General features: G+C 42.4%; 2 protein-coding genes across 2 annotated transcripts in view; both read left to right on the top strand.

The window, feature by feature from the left end:
- LOC104059997 (cell surface hyaluronidase-like) overlaps window positions 1–2,191 on the top strand; it is a 58,943-nt gene extending 56,752 nt beyond the window's left edge. Inside the window, exon 25 of the mRNA XM_054077114.1 lies at window positions 1,846–2,191. Coding sequence (XP_053933089.1) covers window positions 1,846–2,066 — 221 coding nt within the window. The 3' untranslated portion in view covers window positions 2,067–2,191. The remainder of the gene's footprint in view (window positions 1–1,845) is intronic.
- The window catches only part of CEMIP (cell migration inducing hyaluronidase 1), a 110,225-nt gene that overhangs the window by 48,482 nt on the left and 42,582 nt on the right, over window positions 1–19,161 (top strand). Inside the window, exons 2-7 of the mRNA XM_054077115.1 lie at window positions 9,410–9,513; window positions 12,387–12,539; window positions 13,207–13,345; window positions 13,647–13,883; window positions 14,252–14,431; window positions 18,438–18,508. Coding sequence (XP_053933090.1) covers window positions 9,438–9,513; window positions 12,387–12,539; window positions 13,207–13,345; window positions 13,647–13,883; window positions 14,252–14,431; window positions 18,438–18,508 — 856 coding nt within the window. The 5' untranslated portion in view covers window positions 9,410–9,437. The remainder of the gene's footprint in view (window positions 1–9,409; window positions 9,514–12,386; window positions 12,540–13,206; window positions 13,346–13,646; window positions 13,884–14,251; window positions 14,432–18,437; window positions 18,509–19,161) is intronic.

Here is a 19,161-nt window from a genome sequence, read left to right as displayed (position 1 = left end):
TATAAAGATTCAATTTCTAAAATTCAACTGCTTTGCAAGGAAAAACAGTCATAAACTGAAAAGTTGGGAAAAAGGAAATTAGCCTGAAGTGAAATAGGAGCTATTTGTTTTTGTGGATTGGAGGGAGGTGAAATTACCAGTGTTGGAAAGTTCTTATTACAGTTTTACCATGGATTGCTGCAAGAAATCCATTGGTGTCATTGTTTCAGGTAATCCATGCTGGGTTTTCTACTGGAAAACTTAAGGGCTATTGAGTCCAGGTTTGGATGAATAATTTGAGTGATAAGGAAATCAGGAGAACAAACAGCCAGTGTGATTTAGATTTCACTTGCAATCTCTCAGAGATCAGATATAGATCAGATATTTCCAGCATATTTTTTTTTTTCTCTGGGATTTGGGTTTTTTGGTTTTTATTATTTTTTAATTATTTTTTTTTCCTTACAGCTTTACTAAAATTTATATCAATTTCTAGTTCAAGTTTCAAAGCTCATTGCTATCACTGTTCCAGGGGAACACAGCGTAGTCTTTACAACAGAGACTGTGATTTCACTTTAGTGCCTGTTTGGTTCCCGAGAAGCTGTTTTTTCTTTCATCCTTTTAAAAGCAAAGCATGAGGGCTTCTTTTTTTTTGTTTTTATCCTGAAACTGCATCGCTTCATTCTTTCATCAAAGCCCTGAATACTTTTGAAAGGAATTTTTTGATTAAAAAGCAATCTTTTTTGTTTGTTTTGTCAAACTTAGTTCCCTGAACCACCTGTGCTGCTCACTTGGGCACAGCGCTTCCAGGTCATTTCAGCAGCTCAGTTCAACCTCTGGCCCTGACTGCTCCTGGGGCACAAAAGGCAGCAAGCAGGGCCACCGGTGTCCTGGGGACGTGCTGGTTGGTGGCTATCTCCTTGCCCTGGCGCTGCAGTGGGATGCTGGTGTCTGGCAGCAGAACTAAGCTGCTGCTGGGCCGTTATGTGCCACCCCTGGTTTGCTTTTCCTAAGGGCAGGGGTGTTCAGCCGCGCGTCTGCCCTGATTTCCAGTCTGGGTAATTATGTTCTGCTTCATGAGCTTTCTCCTGCTGATTCAGGTATGTGCGCTATTTGACTTCACAGCTCCAAAAGTGATTGCCCGCAGGACTGGTCCATGCTGGGGAGACTGTGTTTCAGGGCAGGCTGGAGCGTTTCTCCCAAGTGCGTATTGCTTCTGCCAGGAAAAATGTGAAAAAAACCCCAATCCCCTTCACCCCAGCGGAATCAGGATTTAGGTTCTTGTTGCCTGGTTTTACAAAACTTTATTTAAATTAGAAGTGTTTACAGGAATAGTCTCGATCCAACCAGCTGCAAGGAGCCTTGGGAGTCTTTGCAATGAAAAGCAAAATATAAACACAAGACATTATTATTAAAATGGAAGAATACATAATACCTTTGTACTTTGTGACAGCAGCGGACCAGGACAGAGTTGACATAGGGAATAGTTTGGGCATAACAGGAAGAGACTGATGTAAACTAATAAAAGGAGGATTCAAAGTGCCTAACTGTTTTCATGTAGTCAAATATGAGAAAGTACTAATGCTTAAAAATAAGGAGTGAAACAATATTCCTGCTAATTGACATCTGGGAACCTGTCTTAAGTTATTGAAATACCTGCAGATCTGGGGTGCAGTGAGGTTGCAGCTTCAGCAAGGCTCGTTCTCTCTTTCATCGCCCTTCTTCCCTCCTGAATGTTCTGATATTTTAACCCAAGGTGAAAAAGAAGGGCTAAGAAGTTTTGGTGGTGTGTGGAGGAAGTCCGTGCTGTGCTACTAATAAGTGAACCAACCCATTCGGAGGGTCACTCTCTTTGTGTCTGTTTTTCAGGGAGTTTTGCCATGCTTGGCTATAAAGGACAAACCAAACCTTCCTGGATTAAAGTCCTTAATCATGCTGGTTACCAGAAAGCTGCTTCTCTACAGCATTATATCCCCTTGAAGCTGAAAGAATATCAATGTCCAGCTAATGCTGAGGAGTCGCTGAGATTTGCTTTTTCTCCGAACGACTCAGAGCACATCTCTGCAGAGCCCACAGTGTCCCGGGATTAGCACCGCTGGGGCAGCACACGGCCGGGCAAAGTCCACTGCTGTCACGTCCTCTTGTTTTTATAGGATTGTACCAAACCGATGGTGTTCACGTGTATATTTTATAACTAATAAATATATTCTCCTCTTACCCACTGTGCTAGAGATTTATTTTTCCAGCAGAGCCTCACAGGGCAGGATAGGAAAAGCCTATGGGCTGTGCTTCCCAAGGAGAAGTGTTTCAACATATCTGCGATTTGGTATCAAAAGGTAAGTTTTAAAGACAAAAGTCTGCTCTCCAGTATCACAGGAACTGGAAATGGAATTTGGCATGGAAACTTCAGCAACATCCAGGGAAACAGATGAACTTATGCAGACATAGGGAATTCTCCCTTCAGTCCTGTTTTCCCTTTGTTAATGTCTGCCTTTGAAAAACCTAAGTGTCTATCTGCTGTGGCATCTTAGGTGAGCTCAGGAACATCTGCTTGCATTGATGGGTAAGCATGCAGTGATCTTACAATACTATCTTCTAATGGAACTGAATATGTAAGGTGCAATAAGGAGTTATAAATGTATTTCTGTCTGCAGCTCATGACTGGTGAAATGATGTTTGTCCAACTGATGTGAACATTTAATTAAAGATCTACAGGAATAAAACCCAGGATAAAGTATGTTCTGCGTAGGGTAAGGTCTTGAATTCCTTTCAGACAATGCTTGTATTGATTTTCTGCTCACACTGAGGACTGAAATGCTGCCAGTATTAGAGGCTAATTCTCTTTGATTTTTTTTTCTTTATGCTGCTTTTTGAAGTAAAGACAAAAATAGAGCTTTGTATGCAAACTGCGAAACAGCTGAAGACCTCACTGACTACAATCTAAGTACAAAGTTACCCTGAAATGACAACAGACTCATTTCGGTTCGAAAATGATGTTACTTGGTGGCAGCAGGGCAGGCAATTTCCAGCTGTCCATGCCTTTGTCGCCAAGGTGGGTGACAGCTTTACTGAAGCCGTGTTGTTTCTCTGAAATTGCCAGAAATGGCCAAACAAGTTGCTACCAGGAAAGTTTAGTGTTCTTTGCTCCTTGGTGAGTTAGTTGCTTTGGCATCTGGGTGCCAGCCAGCTGATATTGTGTCACTGGGTGGAGACTGATCTCCTCAGCCGTGATGCTCGCCTCCATCAGACACATACTGCCTTGTGGTCCTTGCCTGTGCGGAGAGGGCACCTGAAAAGTTTATGAGCAGAGTAGGAGGCTGTGGCTCCATCCCCAGACCAGGTAGGAGGGGTGGGAGTCGGGTTTGGCAAGGGGAGGGGTCCTGTCTTGCTAAAAAGTGTGAAGAAATCACTAATGCTACTCAGTAAAGGTAAGGTGAAGAGTGATGCACAGCACATCTGGAGTCTGGATTGGCCCTCATGGGGAGCAATGGAGGCGCTCTCGGTGGAAATGAGTGGTACAAGAACCTGAGTGGCTGATGCTCGAAGGAGCTCCCTGGAAGTCCTTTTGAACTCCTCTTAGTACCTAATTGTTAAGATTTCTGAGGCTGTGCAGGGGAAGAAAAGCAAGATGTTTTTGGCCTGTAAGTGTAAGCCTGACGCTGGAACAACTACTGACAGAGCAAGCTTTTAGCTTCTTGGGAGATTTATTTGATAATCTGTGACAGGTCCAGGCTCTGGATCCCAATAAAACTTTGCAGAGCTCTAACCTCAGGCTGAGACTAAACAATTGGCAAAGGAAGAGCCTGGTGAAGGAAGGAGAGGAATGTGCCTAAACCTCTGAAAAATCTCTATTCCTCCTCCTGCCGCAGAAGGAGAGCAAATGGCAAATGTCCTGGAGAGGAAGGCATGGAGCCGTGGCGAGCCAGATGCAAACAGTAAAGTACCACAAAAACAAAAAGAAAAATATTTACATCCTGATGCAGTTATTTGGGTAGTTAAAAGCAGCAGTTTGAAGAGGATTCAGGATGCTGTGATCCTCTTCACCCACTGCACACACTTCCCTTACCTTGGGAGGGAAAAAAGCCTTCAAAACCAGGGACGCTCTGCAGAGGGTACAGTTCCTCCATGGACCCTTGGGACATTGATGGTGTTTTCAAAGGCTGCTGCTAACCTGGCGTGCGCCAGAAGTCTCTGTGTGTGAAGCTGTGGGGTAAGTGTCGCGTGGACGTTTCATTTGTGGAAAGTTCTCGTATTCCTCCCAGAAATTTCCTGAGCAGGAGGATCTCCGTCCGCATGCTGGACTCCACATGGACTGTACGTATCCATGTGGACCTGCAGCTAATCTAGGCATGTTCAGTACACCTAATGCAATCGGGACAGACGGCTTTCCCGGTTATCCTCAGAACATTTCTGCAGTAGGAATGCAGCAGCTCTGGCAATCTCTGAAAGCATTAGCTTGGCTGTGCCCTGAGTTGCTCTCAGCAGGCACAGCAAAGTCAATGCACCCTGAACCTCCAAAAATATGGTTCAGCTTCCCACCACTTTGATGCTTCGAAAACTTCATGCGGTGGTTGAGGGTTTAATTCAGTGAAATGCTGAGCACTTTGAAAGCATGTGAAACTGGAAGTTACTCAGCGTTGGATGGGTGGAGTGATCTGAAGGGAAAATTATTTTGGTTTAGCTGAGCCAAAAATTTCTTCCTTTCCTTTTCAAGATCTGTGAGCCTCTGCAAAGAAAAAAAAAAAAGGTATTTCTGAAAAAAGCATAGCTTTAAAGTACCTCTTTTTTCAGTCTTTTAATTTGTCTCAAAATAGTTTGCCAATATTACAATGAATTTGAAAATGCATTAGTTTTCTTCAATTTTTTCATTGTAAAATTTTCCTCTAATTTCCACTCCTTGTTCAGAATCTGTTTTTATGAAGGTGAGCAAATAAGGAACTTGTAGTGATGTTTCTATATGAAATGCATGAGCAGAACATTCTTCCTTGTAGGGAAAGATATTAAATTAGTTCCTAAGAAACCAAGTTTCATTTTGAAAGAAGTCAGGGTGCTGCTTGTGACTCCAGTATTGATTTCATTGAGAAGTGAAGTCTATTCATGAGTTTAATCCTCCTCTACTTGCCAGTAAAAAAGAGTAGCTAAGGGCTGGGTGCCAAGCAGATCAGGATGAAGAGCAGAACCAGCTATGCTGCTGTCATGTGCTGGAGCTCGGAAATCATTTTCATTAATGATTCCTAGAAATGTGTGTGTTTATTTATTTATAAGGCCGTCTGAAGGCTTTAGCTGTGTTTGTGGCTGGGTTTGTGAAGGCTCTCCCTGCACAGTAATGTCACTGTAGCAAGAGCTGGCGTGTCCTCAAGTCTGAAAAGCAAATGTATTCATCAAATCCATCTTCCCAGCTGGGACTAAAATGTAAAATTCCCCAAGTGGGGTGAGCGGACAGTCACTGCTGTACAATGTCAGCAAGAAGGTAGCAGAGGTGCTAATTAAACAGTTCCTCCCTCTCGTGAATTGGCTTCCGAACTGATGTTGGCTTCCTTGCATACGAATGAGGAATCGTGCAGCAAGGCTTCAGACCTAGCTGTCAAACCACTAAAACCTCAGCGTGAGCTGTGGCAGTGGCAGGGTCCAGGTTTGGCCACCCAGAGCACGAGAGGTGCACCACGGCCCTGGCACTGACCTGAAAGTGTCTCCTGGTGCATTTCACCTTGCACAGATGGTCCCTAGGGAACACAGATTTATACACAGGTCCTCACAAGTGCCTGTGCAAACTAACATCTGCTGACAGTTCACTCTGCTGAGCGAAAAGGCACCTTTTCTATATATACTTTTCCTGCTTTTCTTTGGATGTGGCTCTGGATCACCACTTCTCCCCTGTGCAGGTCTGTGGCCTCTCTTGCGTGGCAGCTTCTCACTGGACAGTAGCAGCAGTAGCAGCCATCAGGTTGCGGGCACGTTCCTTGCTCCTGTTTGACATCTTTTTCAGGGGGAGATCAGGTAGTCGCTGCTTTTCTCCTGTCCTTGTCGTGTTTGTAGTGGATGGCTAATGCTCCTGTTACGACCGTACCAGAAAGGAGCCTCATCTTCAGCAGATGCTGGAGGTACAGCCTCCCAAGTGTGTCAAGCCAATCTTTAAAAGCGTGTTAAGATACAAAATATTGAGAGATCCTTTTAAAAAATGCAAGCGCTGGGCTTGGGTGGGTGGGCCAGGAATTGTGAAAGGTGACGAGTGGAGGTTGGAGCCTGGTGTATGTTTCTAAATGGCTGGTTGTACCGATCCAGAGAGCTCTGCTCTGCCATCTGGGATTTGGGATGTTCATGTGATCCCACCATGATGCCTGTGGAAATCAGAGCATTTCTTTGCCATTTTGCTCTGGGGATTGTGTGCTCTGTGTTATCTCTGGCACTAATAGCATAGGGAGGGTGGTGGATGAGGATTCTTGTCTATGCAGTGCACTTTCTAGTACAGTATCGCTGCTGACACCTGCGGTAGCAGCCAGCTGAGGGATAATGGTTTCCACTTTTAGCATTGTCTGCTGCTATTATTCATTTTTGGAAAGAACCAGCAGCTGGGAATCGTTTCAGAAAGTCTGCCTTGCCAGATCCAAGGATATGAATCCCACTTGCCATTGCCAGGCAGCTTTTAATGGCTAGATGAAAAAGCTTTTCTCACCCAAGAGAGGAGCCACAAATGGTATTTGAGAAACATTGGAGATGATAGACTCGGGAGGACACTCGTATGGCTCTTACAGTCTCAGAGTGCTTGAATTTTCAGGGAGATTTGTTGACATAGCTGGTTACATCAGAGCTGAACTCGGCCACGTGGCGCCTGTTCAAGTGAAATGTAGTATATTGCTTATCCCCATGAGGCTCTGAGCTAACCAAGCGGCTGGTTGGCAGGAGATAACTGCTCCCGAGCCCTCTCCAGCAGGAGACATTGATGAGAAGAGTCACTATCTCTTCCTCCTCTTATAGTTAATAGTCTAATATTTGGGAAAGATGCTTAATTGACAGCCTTTGAAGGAAAATTCCTGAGATTATCCTCCGAGCAGCATTTTTCCAGCAGTGTGTTAGTCAGAGCTGAATCAGTGGAGTCAGATCCTCTTGGCCCTTTTGGCTCTCAGCCTTTCCAACCCGAGTGCCAGTTAATACTAACACCGCGATGAACTCGGGCTCGCTGCGGGCCGAATCAAACACCCTACCTCAGTCACAAAATAAGCAAGATATTCTTTGGATTGTGGTAGCTCAGACACTACAAAAACATTGGAGCCTGGCACACAGCTGATGCCTCCAAAACCGACATGACTTTCCAGTGTCTGATTGCTTGTTTTGATCTCTGCTCATGAAGATGGATGTAATCAGGGAAGCAGTCCCCAGCGACCAACCGGGGCTGTAAAAGCAGAAGCCGTTTTGCACAATCTGATGGTAAGTACTGTCCAGTTCCTGGCTCTAAAGAAACCTAAGGCTGTGAAATTTCTTATACTAATTTCCTACTAGTTTGCTATCAGAAACAAGCTGGGTGAGCTGGATGGAGCGGAGGTGATCCTTTGAGTTTTTAATGGGCCAGAACAAAGGAATTTATTTGCTACGTACAAAATAACAGAAGAACAAATGCATACCATCTCTGCCAAAAAATTAGTCCCTTCTTTCGTTTCTGTGAACATCTGAATGTGTTTTATGACTAATACCTTACCAGTTGGATCTGGTTTTATGCAACACTAATATACAGCTGTATCGACACTATCAACCCGTTTATCTGTAATGACCATCCTGTGGTATTACCACTCGTTTAGTTTTTTCTCTATTGTTAAAGCAGAATCTAGTGATTGGGTTTGCAGATTAGGCTGTGTAATCGTCGCTAATAAATCTTGACATTTTAATGGTGACTGCTGTACTTCGGGTGTACCTCTAATAGTGTTCATTCAAAACAGCGCTGCCTTATCAAATATTGATGCTTAATGCTGTTAAAACGTCAGACACGTGCAGCCTGGTTCTGGCACAAATTCCATGGTGATGGTGTTACTCTCTGATAACGTATGTCATTCAAAGTTACAGCATTGCTAAGTGCATTCCTCTTTTCTGCTGTTCTATACCAGCATTTCAGCACCTGACAGACTGTACTGAGCTCTGAGTTTATGCTGTTTCCAGAGCTGATGGCTGTCAAATACACTATACCAAAGCAAGCAAGAATTTTCCTGATCAAATATTTCCTGGAATAGCTTGTTCTAATGCTATTTTAAATACAATCATTGGGTTACATGCGGTTTGAATGCATCATTGTACTTCGAGCTATACCACAAATGTGTTTTGCATATATATATGATATAAAATTTGCTCCAGACTATATCCTGCCTTCTTGCATATATTTTTCTTGGTTATTTTTTGTTTTATATTAACAAATGACATGAAAAGAAACATGCGTCTTTTTGCCTTAAAGAAACTGGAGCGCCCTGGTAATTTTTCAATTACTTTTTGTTGTGCGTCTAAGCTGTGCAATACATATATATATCCTATTTCACCACTGCAATGTGACATGACAGCTACAAATAAGTTTCTTCGATGTTCCTTAGATACTGGCTTACATGATAAAACCAAAGTCTGCATGTGAATTTTAAACAGTGCCTTATGAAAACAGAGCATTACACTTACAGAAGCGGGTGCCCTTGCCTCAGTGTGAATACACGTCAATAAAATGTCATGAGCTTTGGGCAGAGCCGCAGAATCAATCACTGCAGACTGGAGAGAATCACATTAATTCTGACTTTGACTTTCATGACATTGCTTTTTTGGTTTTGCTGGTGGTTGTCTACTGAAGAAATGAAATGAACATTTGGTAGACTGGTTTCAAAAGCAGCTTTTGCAAGAAAATTCTGGGCTGACATGTTACGTAGACAATGTTTCTTGGGTCTGAAATCTAAGAAACCGTGTGCTTTAGACTGGAAGCGTGACAACAGTTTGTCTTGAGGGTGCACAAAACATCATTGCTAACAATGTGCGAGTAGCACAGGGGGAGAGAGTTGCCATTGAAGGTTACTTCATGAAAATTTGTCACTCTGCAAATGCCTTCTCTGTTTCGTTACTTCTTTGCACATGTGAATGTGCAGCCTGAGAGAGTTTTGACACTCTTTATGTGTTTACACTGTATTCCTAAAGCGTTTTTGGTTACAACGGGCGGTTGATTTCTGAGTGTGTATTTGGATTCCCAATAGGGTTTATCCTAAAGTAAATAAAGGGTGACAAGCTGCCCTTGGCTTGTTGCTCTGTTTGGGCTGATCCTGAAGCAGTGTGAAGGTGTTCTCAGCCATAAAACTCATTAAGAGTGGAAGTGGGCTGGCATAAAGCTGGATATAACTTGTTTTTGTGCAGTGAATAAATTTTGCATGAGCTGGGGAAAAAAAAAAGGTGACATTTGCTTGATATTCTTTCTTCACAGATACCCAGAGAATTAAACAACCTGAAAAATGGCCCTACCACCCTCCAAGTATCTGGCCCAAAACTTCATTTTTCTTCTGTTTGCAATCTCTTCTGTAAGCACAGGTGAGTTTTCTTGCCAGGGGGAGGGAATGGGGATAGTTTGTAACACTGTTTTTAAATAAAGACGTTGCTGGTTTGTATTGAGCAGGTTTTCACTCTTTTTTTGTGACTCAAGGGCAGGGTGAGAAAGTCAAGAACAGATTTCTGATGTGCCGATGCTCCCAGTTGAGGGCAGCTGCAATGGCAAAGGCTGACATTTCTGAGCAGGTGAAAGCACCCCCAGGAATCCTCAGACTTTGCCACGTATTCTTAAAACAAACCCAAATCCAACAAGGTGCATAAAGAAATAACAAAAGAAACCTCAGGTCCTAATGACTGTAGCTGTGGGAGAGGCAGTTGAGCATTTTGCTGCATTGCCCAAGCCCAGACATGGAGAGCAAAGCGCTCAGGGCGGAGACATCCCTGCCCCTTAGCTTTTGTCTCTTAACCACTTTTCCCAAGTGGTTAAGGAAGGGGGAAAGGGAAGTTGGGTATATGTGTTCTAAATAGACCTAATTTAGGGAGCTGAATTTAAAACAATGAGACTGTATGTCTTGCCCCAAGTGTTGCAGCTGCATAAAGCAACCCTTCCTGGCTGTGCTCAGGCCCTTTTGGTCAAGAAGCAAAACATTCACTTAATTCCTTGTGCTGCATAGAAGATGTACTCTTATTTAATAAAATGACAATGAGAGTAATAACCCAAGCTGGGAAGGTACCTGGGCAGGCTGACAGAAGATGCTCCAATGTCCTTGATGCAGTGAATGCGTTTGAAGTGCACAGCTCTCACTTTCTGGTATGAATTGGTTAATGAAACTGGGAACATGGGTCCATTGTTCTGGATTGTGTTGCCTTTGCTGATTGTCAACCCTACCATCGCCATAAATTCCTCTTGATTTCCCCTTGGGCTTCGCTGTCTACCTTTCTGTTTCTAAATAATCAATTTTGGAGCACAACTTCTCTTTTGAGAGCGCAGGAACACTAGTGCAGCCAAGTAAGTGAAAAATTGAACAAGCTTTTATACTGACCACTTAGTCTAGTTGATAAATTATACCTCTACGTTCGAATTGATTCTTTTGGTTTTATTTATCTTCTTATCATGAGCAAATTTTTCTATTATCCTTATTCCTATAGGAATAATGTCTCATTTTTTGAATTTGCAGCTACCTTTGAACATCTATTTACAATGCAAGTGCCATTTCCTGCCTAACATATTTATCTCTTCCAACTGTTATTAGTTCTGTGTGCCTTCTGGTAGGAACCCAGAAACTATGTCCTATTTTCCTCAGTTACTGAAATCGGAAAAAGTGCCTCTGATATTACTGGTACACTTCCAGTTTCCAGCTCAAATAAGTGGTATCAAATCAGGTCTTGGATGGTTATCAGTACTTGACTTGCTACCTGGTAGATCATTAGCCCTCTCTGATTTGATCACATCATGCATATAGAAAAAGTTTGCAGAGCCAAGGCATGGAATTGCCCGCATGGAATGTCTTACCGCTTACCTTGAACAGCTGACAGTTAATGGGTCTCTGGAGACACCAAGGCATGTCCTTGGTCCAATTCTATTGTTTTCATAGGAGATGGAATTCATGGAGGAATCTGAGAGGAGACTGAATGCACACAGACAGATTTTGTTTCTGTTGCTGTGGAATTACAGATGCCCCTCAAGTTTTCATAGTGGCAGGATGCAACAGCTCCCTATCAGCACTGGGACGTGTTTCCTTGCGGGGATCCACAAGGCTGTCCTTTCCATTAACTGTCTGCTTTAGTATCTGTGGGAAAAAATACCACCCAACTTTAGTATACTAAGTGCCAGACCCATAATCCCGGCAAAGTCAAGGGGTTTATTTTACATCCATTATCATGGATCTATTATTGTGGATTCTGTAGTTTTCCTGTGGTATTTTTGTTTTAAAGGATAAAAATTGGAGAGCTGATGAGAGCTCCCAACCCTTTCTGATGGCAAAGGGCTCATTGTTCAAACTTCCACTGACCTCAGCTTCCTAGGATTAGAAAGGTTTCTACTCTCAGAAAATATGCATCACATATGGGACTTTCACACTCACAGTTTTGTTGATTAGAGTAAGATGTGAGGCTCGTGTATCAAGTGAGATTATGTCAGGGAAATATTTTATCTTAACTAAATTCTTATAACGTGAGAGTCTTGGATTTGGTATGAGAGCCGTTTAGACTAACACGTCATGGCAGTCCATAATCAAATTTGTGTGTGGAGACTGGTGATGTGTGAACCCAAAGTGAATGAATCCTTATTGCTTCTGTCTGGAAAAGCTCATGAACCCAGAAGCTCTCTCTTGTGTGTCCCTGTTGCCTCTCTGAGTGGACTGGTAATTCGTTGGTGTCTGCTGTTCTCGTGTTAGTTTGAGCACTTCTACTTTCCATCTCCAGTGAAAACACAGTATGCAAACATATTGTAATATCTTCTTTACATTAAACATAGCTTTTCAAACCTTGCAGGTATTTGGGGGACTTTTTTAAAGGTAATAGTAGTTTTATCCTTTCACTGACATCTTCCTTGGAGTTGTGAAAGGCTTTGTGTCTGAGTGGTATGAGTGGAACTGAATGTCATTGCAGGGAGGGCTCAATTACAGCCTCTTCTTGGTAGTTTTCCAGAACCTGCACCCCTCACAAGACACTTTTGCATTGGGTAGCAGGTTTTTCCATGCTTCCAGAAAACTGAAAACCATGCAGCTTTAAATTGTTTTTTATTTCCTTTTGATTGTGACCCATGTGTACACTGCTGCACAAGGATATTGTTGTGTTCCAGGGAGTCAGCAAAGGGCGGCACCGAGAATGATGCTGTAAAGATGCCCAGATATGGAGCTTTCTGTCTTGCACCAAACAAATGGTAATTGTCCTCACTCTCCATCTCTCCCCAGCAGAAGCAGCTGTGACATGTCCTGACAAGGATCCTGAACTAGAAATCTGGAACCCAGGTCACGACGAAGAAAATCGCATTGAAATCCGTAATGGCAGGAAGCTTCTTCTCTCTTCTTCTGCAACCGTCCACTCTATCCACATCACTGCTGGAGGTAAAACGTGCTGGTGGCAAGGCTGGGTGAAGTGTGGTTTCCACTGTGGCTGTTTAAATGCTGGGAAAGCTTCCTGCTTCTTCCTGAGGACTCAGTGGCTGCTGGACAAATCCAGCTTTAATTTGGTGCAAGGGTGGGTGGTAACAGAGATGCTATCAGTTCTTTAGTCATTTTGATCAACTGATTTCCTGTCCTTTCTAGAGAATTTACAAAAGTAGCTCAGTGTACTCATTTGTTCTACTTCTGTGATTTGCTTCAAAAACATTTTTTTACTAAATCATTGTCCCGATAACGTCATACTGCAATAGTTGTGTTCTCAGGGTCTCAGGACAGGGCACATACATATGTGCCTCTTTGTCTCTAAGGACAGAGTCATAGTGTTGCTGGTGGCTGCTGGCATGAATAGCTTTTATTCATCTTAATTTCTATCTCAGTTTCGAACAGGTCCTATTCCACACAAATCTCAATTGAATTCTTCAAGAACTGAACTGAATTAAAAAAAACAAGTGATATCTTTAGGGCTTGTATTTAGAGCTGTTTTGGGGAGGATGGGCAGAATTTTTCAAAAATGGAGATGAGAGCCCAACACTGGTTTTAGCACAATGGTATCATAACCTCTGATGAGCTACTGTGTGTTAAAGCAAATGTCATAACCTTGTCTGCTTAGGAAAACTGGTCATTAAAGACGACGCGCAGCCTATCCTTTTGCGTACTAGACACATACTCATTGAAAATGATGGAGAGTTACATATCGGCAGTGAGATGTGCCCTTACCGAAGCAATGTGGTTATCATCTTATATGGGCGGTACGTATGGATGATAAAATATTACCTTAGAACTTTCTAGGATCTCTCCTCCACAACAGAGAGCAAAAATGTTCCTTAAAATTACATTTTCTCACAAATACTCGCCATCAGTGCTCTGTGGAAAGTTCAGTAGCATCTTAAACAATTTAAATGCCCTGTAAAAATGATGTTTTGATTGTGGTGTCAAATACTACTGGGAGATGAACACTAGGGTATTTGGGCATGCCAGGAAACCGGCGTGCACCACTTAACTCTCAGATGCAAATCCAAAATTGGTTCCTTTCCTTTCTTCCTGCTGCAGGGCAGGTGATGGCAGCCAGCCGAATCCCTACTTTGGACAGAAATATCTTGGAGTAAGTAAGGGTGGCACTCTTGAGATCCACGGAAAGAAAAAGCTGTCCTGGACTTTCTTAAACAAAACTCTTCATCCTGGTGGCATGGAAGAAGGTGGATATTACTTTGAAAGGAGCTGGGGCCATCGCGGTGTCATTGTCCATGTTATTGACCCAAAGACGGGGGCAGTTGTCCATTCAGATCGGTGAGTGACTTTTCAGCTGTCTAGATGTGAGGATCTTTGGGAGCAGGTTGGGGACAGCATCTCAGCAAGCCCAGAAACACAAACATTTTGTTCAAAGGGCTGTTATTGAATGTGTATACAATTCTTTCTCGATCAGTAATCTCCAAAACTAAAGAGTGAATAGTGTTACTACCTTGCAGTTCTGTAAACTAGAGTTTGGCTTAACAGAAACCCCTAATATACCCTGTTAGACAAGTGCTTTTACAACAGGACAATGTCATTACCACAAACAATAAAAAAGAGTTATTTCTTTACAGTTCTTGCTTTTCAGTACATAAAGCTGCGATGCTCAGTGAAGTAAATGGTTTGGGGTGTTTTTATCACTTTAGGTTTGATACCTACAGAGCGAAAGAGGAAAGCATACGTCTTGCCCAGTATTTGGGCAGAGTCGCGAATGGCATGATCCTGTCAGTTGCAGTGAACGATGAAGGATCTAGAAACTTGGACGACTCGGCCAGGAAAGCAATGACCAAACTGGGCAGCAAGCATTTCCTCCACCTTGGGTTTAGGTATGTGCCAGTCCTGCCAGTTCTCCCAGCACAGAGGTTTTATTATGTTCCTGAGGTGCCCAAATAATTCCACTCTCTCAAAGGCACAAAGTTCTTTCACATGGGGGAAAAAAAAGAAGGAAACTTCTCAATGTGAAGTTTTAGCAGTTAATCAGATAGTTTAAGATGCTCTCAGTGTCTATATTGGGTATTTTTATTAGCAGATTGGGAAATAGCATATGATTAACATTAAAAATATGTTTTTCCAAGATAATGTTCCCAATCAAGCTATTTTCCCAATTTATTTTCAAGCTTTCTCCTAAAGATTTAAGAAGCATGTCTACAAGCACACAGGGAACCGGATGGGCTGGAGATAAGGGAAGGTGGTATAATAACTATGTAGCCCTGACAAAATACATACAGGCATACATGCAGCATATTCTTCAGGTTGTCTGGGACATATTCAGAGACTTCAGCAGCACAGAAATTTCGCAAGCATGAGTTTATGCTGTGGACTGCAAGTACTTCTATGGCCAATACACTGTCTGTGTTGGCACACACACTGTTGGGAATATTTGCTATTTACCCAACTGTAACCATCATATTTTTTGTGTTTATCTGAATTTATGTAGGCTTTTTTTTTTTTTTTTTAAGAGGCAATAAGCAGGGTCACTGCAGAACGCACACACAAAAACCATCTGTCTGGTAGGGAGAGGTGATTCACAACAGCACTCTGTGAGAATAGACAAGTGTCAGCTGGGCATGTGCAGATGGAGTAAGATTTGGGGTGGCTGACGAAGAGGTTTTGTCAGATATCACAGACACTCCTGTGCCCCAGGTAATGCCATTCAAAGAATCAGCCAAGGCTGCAGAAAACCAGGCTATCTCCATCAGTGCAGTGCTCGCTCTCAAATACCCAGACCCTATATTAAAGCCCAGTGGCCTGCTGGGTTTCTTTTCAAAGACTGAAATTAGGAAAACAGAAAAATATTTTTGAACATTATACTATTTTTTTTTCCAGTTGTGCAACAGGAAGAAATTGATGGGTTTTGCATATGTTTATAAAAGTAAATTGCACTTGAGGTTTTCAGGTTGCTGTGTTGTTTTAATGTTAGTTTCTCACTTCTTTGCCACAAATGCTTATAATGGAAATACCATAGAAATTAATCCATGGAAGTCTGACTTTCACCATGGCTGTTGTTTGCAGTCAAAAGCTAATCCTCGCCATGCTGTTGTCTGTAATACCACAATATTCCTTTATATAAATAATAAGGACATTATGGGTACCATAATGTGGTAGTAGTTGGTAAATACTCTCTCCCACCAGCATACTGGTATGTGGAAAATTACTTGCATCTTGATGCATTGTTTAAAAGACTATTTTTAGGGCTCTTCTCAGCATTTAAGTTCATCGGCTTTCAGAAAACCCACATTGGATAGCAGCTGGATCCAGATTTACGAACACAGTCAGATGGCAGAGTGAAAGACAGGCAACTTTTTCATATTTATCCAAGCTTTTCTCCCTATACAAATTGAACTCCCACTTCACTTTAGTGTAGCAAGACTTGGACATACTGCTTTATATTTCAAACACATCTATGACTGTGATTAAGGGTGTCCATACCTTACAGGTGCTTTTCAGAAATTTTTGGGAGATCTTAAAAAGATGTTCAGGATGAGAAAATCACACACACATGAACGTATTGTAACCCATAAGGCAAAGTAAGTCTTTGACAGAGGAGAGTGGATGCACACCCTGTCACCACTCACTGCCCGGCACGTGGGGTTTGCTGGCTGGTCCTGCTGAGCCTGGCGCTCAGATCTTCTCAGCTCCCTGCGAATAACGGGGGCTGACCGTGGGGGTCACCGAGACAGTAACAGCGCAAGCCCCAGGCAATAATTTGCCATAAGAAATTTCTATTTCACAATTTGGTGAGATGCCACTTGAGTCAGGCAATTCTGCTGTAGACTGGGTTGTTTTCTGGCTGGGGTGGTGGTGGTGGTTTTGTGGATGAGTTCCTCTCTATCTCCAGTTGCTCCATATTCAGCCAGATTGTAAAGTTGTGCAAATCCCCCTTGCTGGAGAAAAGCCGATGAGCAACGATGATTTATCCAAAAATGTTTCTGTGCTCCTGGCATCTCTTTCAGTTGCCTATTTGCTGAACATTAGGAATGAAAGGAAAATCTTGCATCCCTCCTCTATTGTTGTCCTTTTGAAAAGTGAGTTTGCTCTTTTAAGCATGAGGGTTTTTTTTTTTCTTCCTTCTACTAATAAATTAAAAGAAAGCCTTTCAGCACTTGTTAACACAGTTCTTCTCTTTGGAATCCCATCCAAACATCACTGATTTGGCTCTGGATTTACTGGTCCCTTCGTTTAATATAGTCCAAACATATTGTGCGTGTCCTTATGTGATAGGGTTGAATGGCTTTAAAACTATTTTTAGTGTTAAAATAACTGGCACAAACAAGTATTTTACCAAATGAAATTGGGCCAAATCTTGGATTGCAGAAGTAGTTGGCTTCTTATGCTTTAGGTTGTTTTTCAGATTATTTTGAGGGCATCATCTTTTTTGTCATTTGTTTCACATTTGATGACCAAAACAACAATAATAATAAAAATGTATTTTGTCTGCTGAGCGATAAAGTGGCATTGCTGCCCCCATCCCCCTTCTCTCCTTGGATGGAGATCACAGCCCGGCAGTGCCTTTGGCAGTTGGCGCGCAGGCAATTTTTCCAGCAGGAGCATCTGGCTCGCTGGCAGCCTCCCGAGACGGTTGTGTTGGCAGCTCCCGCTGAGCCTTTCCCGTGCTCAGGCTGAGGATGCACCGTTGGGACTGCGTCCCCTTGAGGAACCGTGCCCCGTGCGCGTGGGGGGCCTCAGCACAGCATGGGGTGCACCAGTGCTCCCCAAAGCCTGCTCCTGCCAGCGCCAAAGCCTGGGGCTGCAAATCCCAGCAAAGCCCAGCTCAAGCCCACAGTGATTTGTGTGTGTTTTAGTGGCTATCTCTCAATGTCTGCATATGTTTTCTTCTGAAGTCCCAGAGTGGTTTACAACTTCGATTATATCAGCAGATGATAAATGTAAGGTGACCTGCAAGACTCAAAGGTGAATCTTGATGCAATTGAAATCACTGGATATTTATACCTATAGAGACATGATTTAAGCTGTGGGACTGTTTGCTACATTCAGGGTAAGGGCAACAGTCTCCCTACCACCATAAAAGCAGATTTGTTATTCTGTGAGTCATTAAGAGCAGATATGCCCGAATTTCTATTTCGAAGACAAAAACTCCCTCTTGACCCCCACTAATTGGGTTCACCTCCAGGCTTGGGAGGCACTTTAGCCTCCGTCTCCATTGCTTACTCATCCATGTGGTCATTTTCAAGTGTTGCTGATAGCTATTGAACCTACTCAACCAATAACCATCAGGCAGTAATGAACTTACTTCTGACACAGGATCAGATTTGAACAGACAACTCAGACTCATAAACCTTTATCCCTGTTCAGTGTTCAAAATGAAGAAACGAGATATCCACAGGCTAAGGCTTTTTTACTGCCCTTTGCCAGCCAGTCTGTCTATTAGAAATTCTCATGGGTCATTCCCAAGACAATTGTGATATACAAGGTTTCAGCACGAGCTGTATTTATTTAAGCATAAGTGGCCTCTTTTCATATTCTTTAGTGGACATGCACAAAAGAAAGATTTTCAGGCTCCCTAAGGAGTTGCCAGTGTCCCTTGGGTCTTCACACACAAGCCCCTTTAAACATTCATTTAAAATAGAAACACAGTTATTACAGGAGTGTATTAAGCAGGTTTTTTTTTTCTTCAAACTTCCTTCTCTTTTGATGTATTTACTGGAGAAATACATTGTTAAGATATTTTTAATATTAACTAAGCTGCTTGTCACACTATTCAGACTGTTTTGAACGTGATACCCCTGAGAAATGCAAGAACATTGTTCTAAAAAAAAAAACATTTATCTCATACATGACATAACTTGATCGTTTCTCATTTTCATTTTCCAGGCACCCATGGAGTTTTATTACTGTTAAAGGAAATCCTTCCTCTTCCGTTGAAGACCACATTGAATATCAAGGTGATTCATGCACAAAATGCTGGTTTGACTTTATCTATGAACATTATTGGAATTATGGCTGAGATTAATTTGGTTGCTGGTGTTTTTCCTTGTCCCTGTATTACATCGAAGCTATGAGCAATTGATGATTGGACATCTTTAATTGAATGCTCTTTGTTGCTTCTTCCCATTAATGCAGCTGAAAGGGGTATAACCTAGGTTATCCAAATCCTGAGATAAAAGGTGAGATAACCTGCACCGGTGTAGATACATATGACTCTCTGGAGCCTGTACTGTGCCCTTCTTTTTACACGAAGCTTTGGAACAAACCCAGTTCATACCAGCTGAACATTTAGTCAGTGTATATCCTGCACTGATAGCCCCAAATACTCCTGTAAAACCGTTTTTTTTGCAAGCTGAAGACTTTTGAGGCTGTGTCTTTTCATGACATTCTCCAGAGCAGCTAACAACATGGCTTGCTACTACATCAAATGAAAATAGCAATATATTATGTATAATTATTTTTTTATCCTGTCTTGATTTTTGAAGATTTTTCCTCCTGATTGTCTAAGCAGTTGTAAAAGTATCTGAAGCTTCATTCGAAGATCAGTTACTCTTTCTGGAAGCTGTGCAGGGCTAATACTAAGGTAGCCAAAATATGCAAATGCACACAT

The sequence above is a fragment of the Cuculus canorus genome, chromosome 12 (assembly GCF_017976375.1).
Source record: "Cuculus canorus isolate bCucCan1 chromosome 12, bCucCan1.pri, whole genome shotgun sequence".
Lineage (NCBI taxonomy): Eukaryota > Metazoa > Chordata > Aves > Cuculiformes > Cuculidae > Cuculus > Cuculus canorus.
Note: the sequence above shows the minus strand (reverse complement) of the source record. Positions and strands in the feature narration are given on the sequence as shown.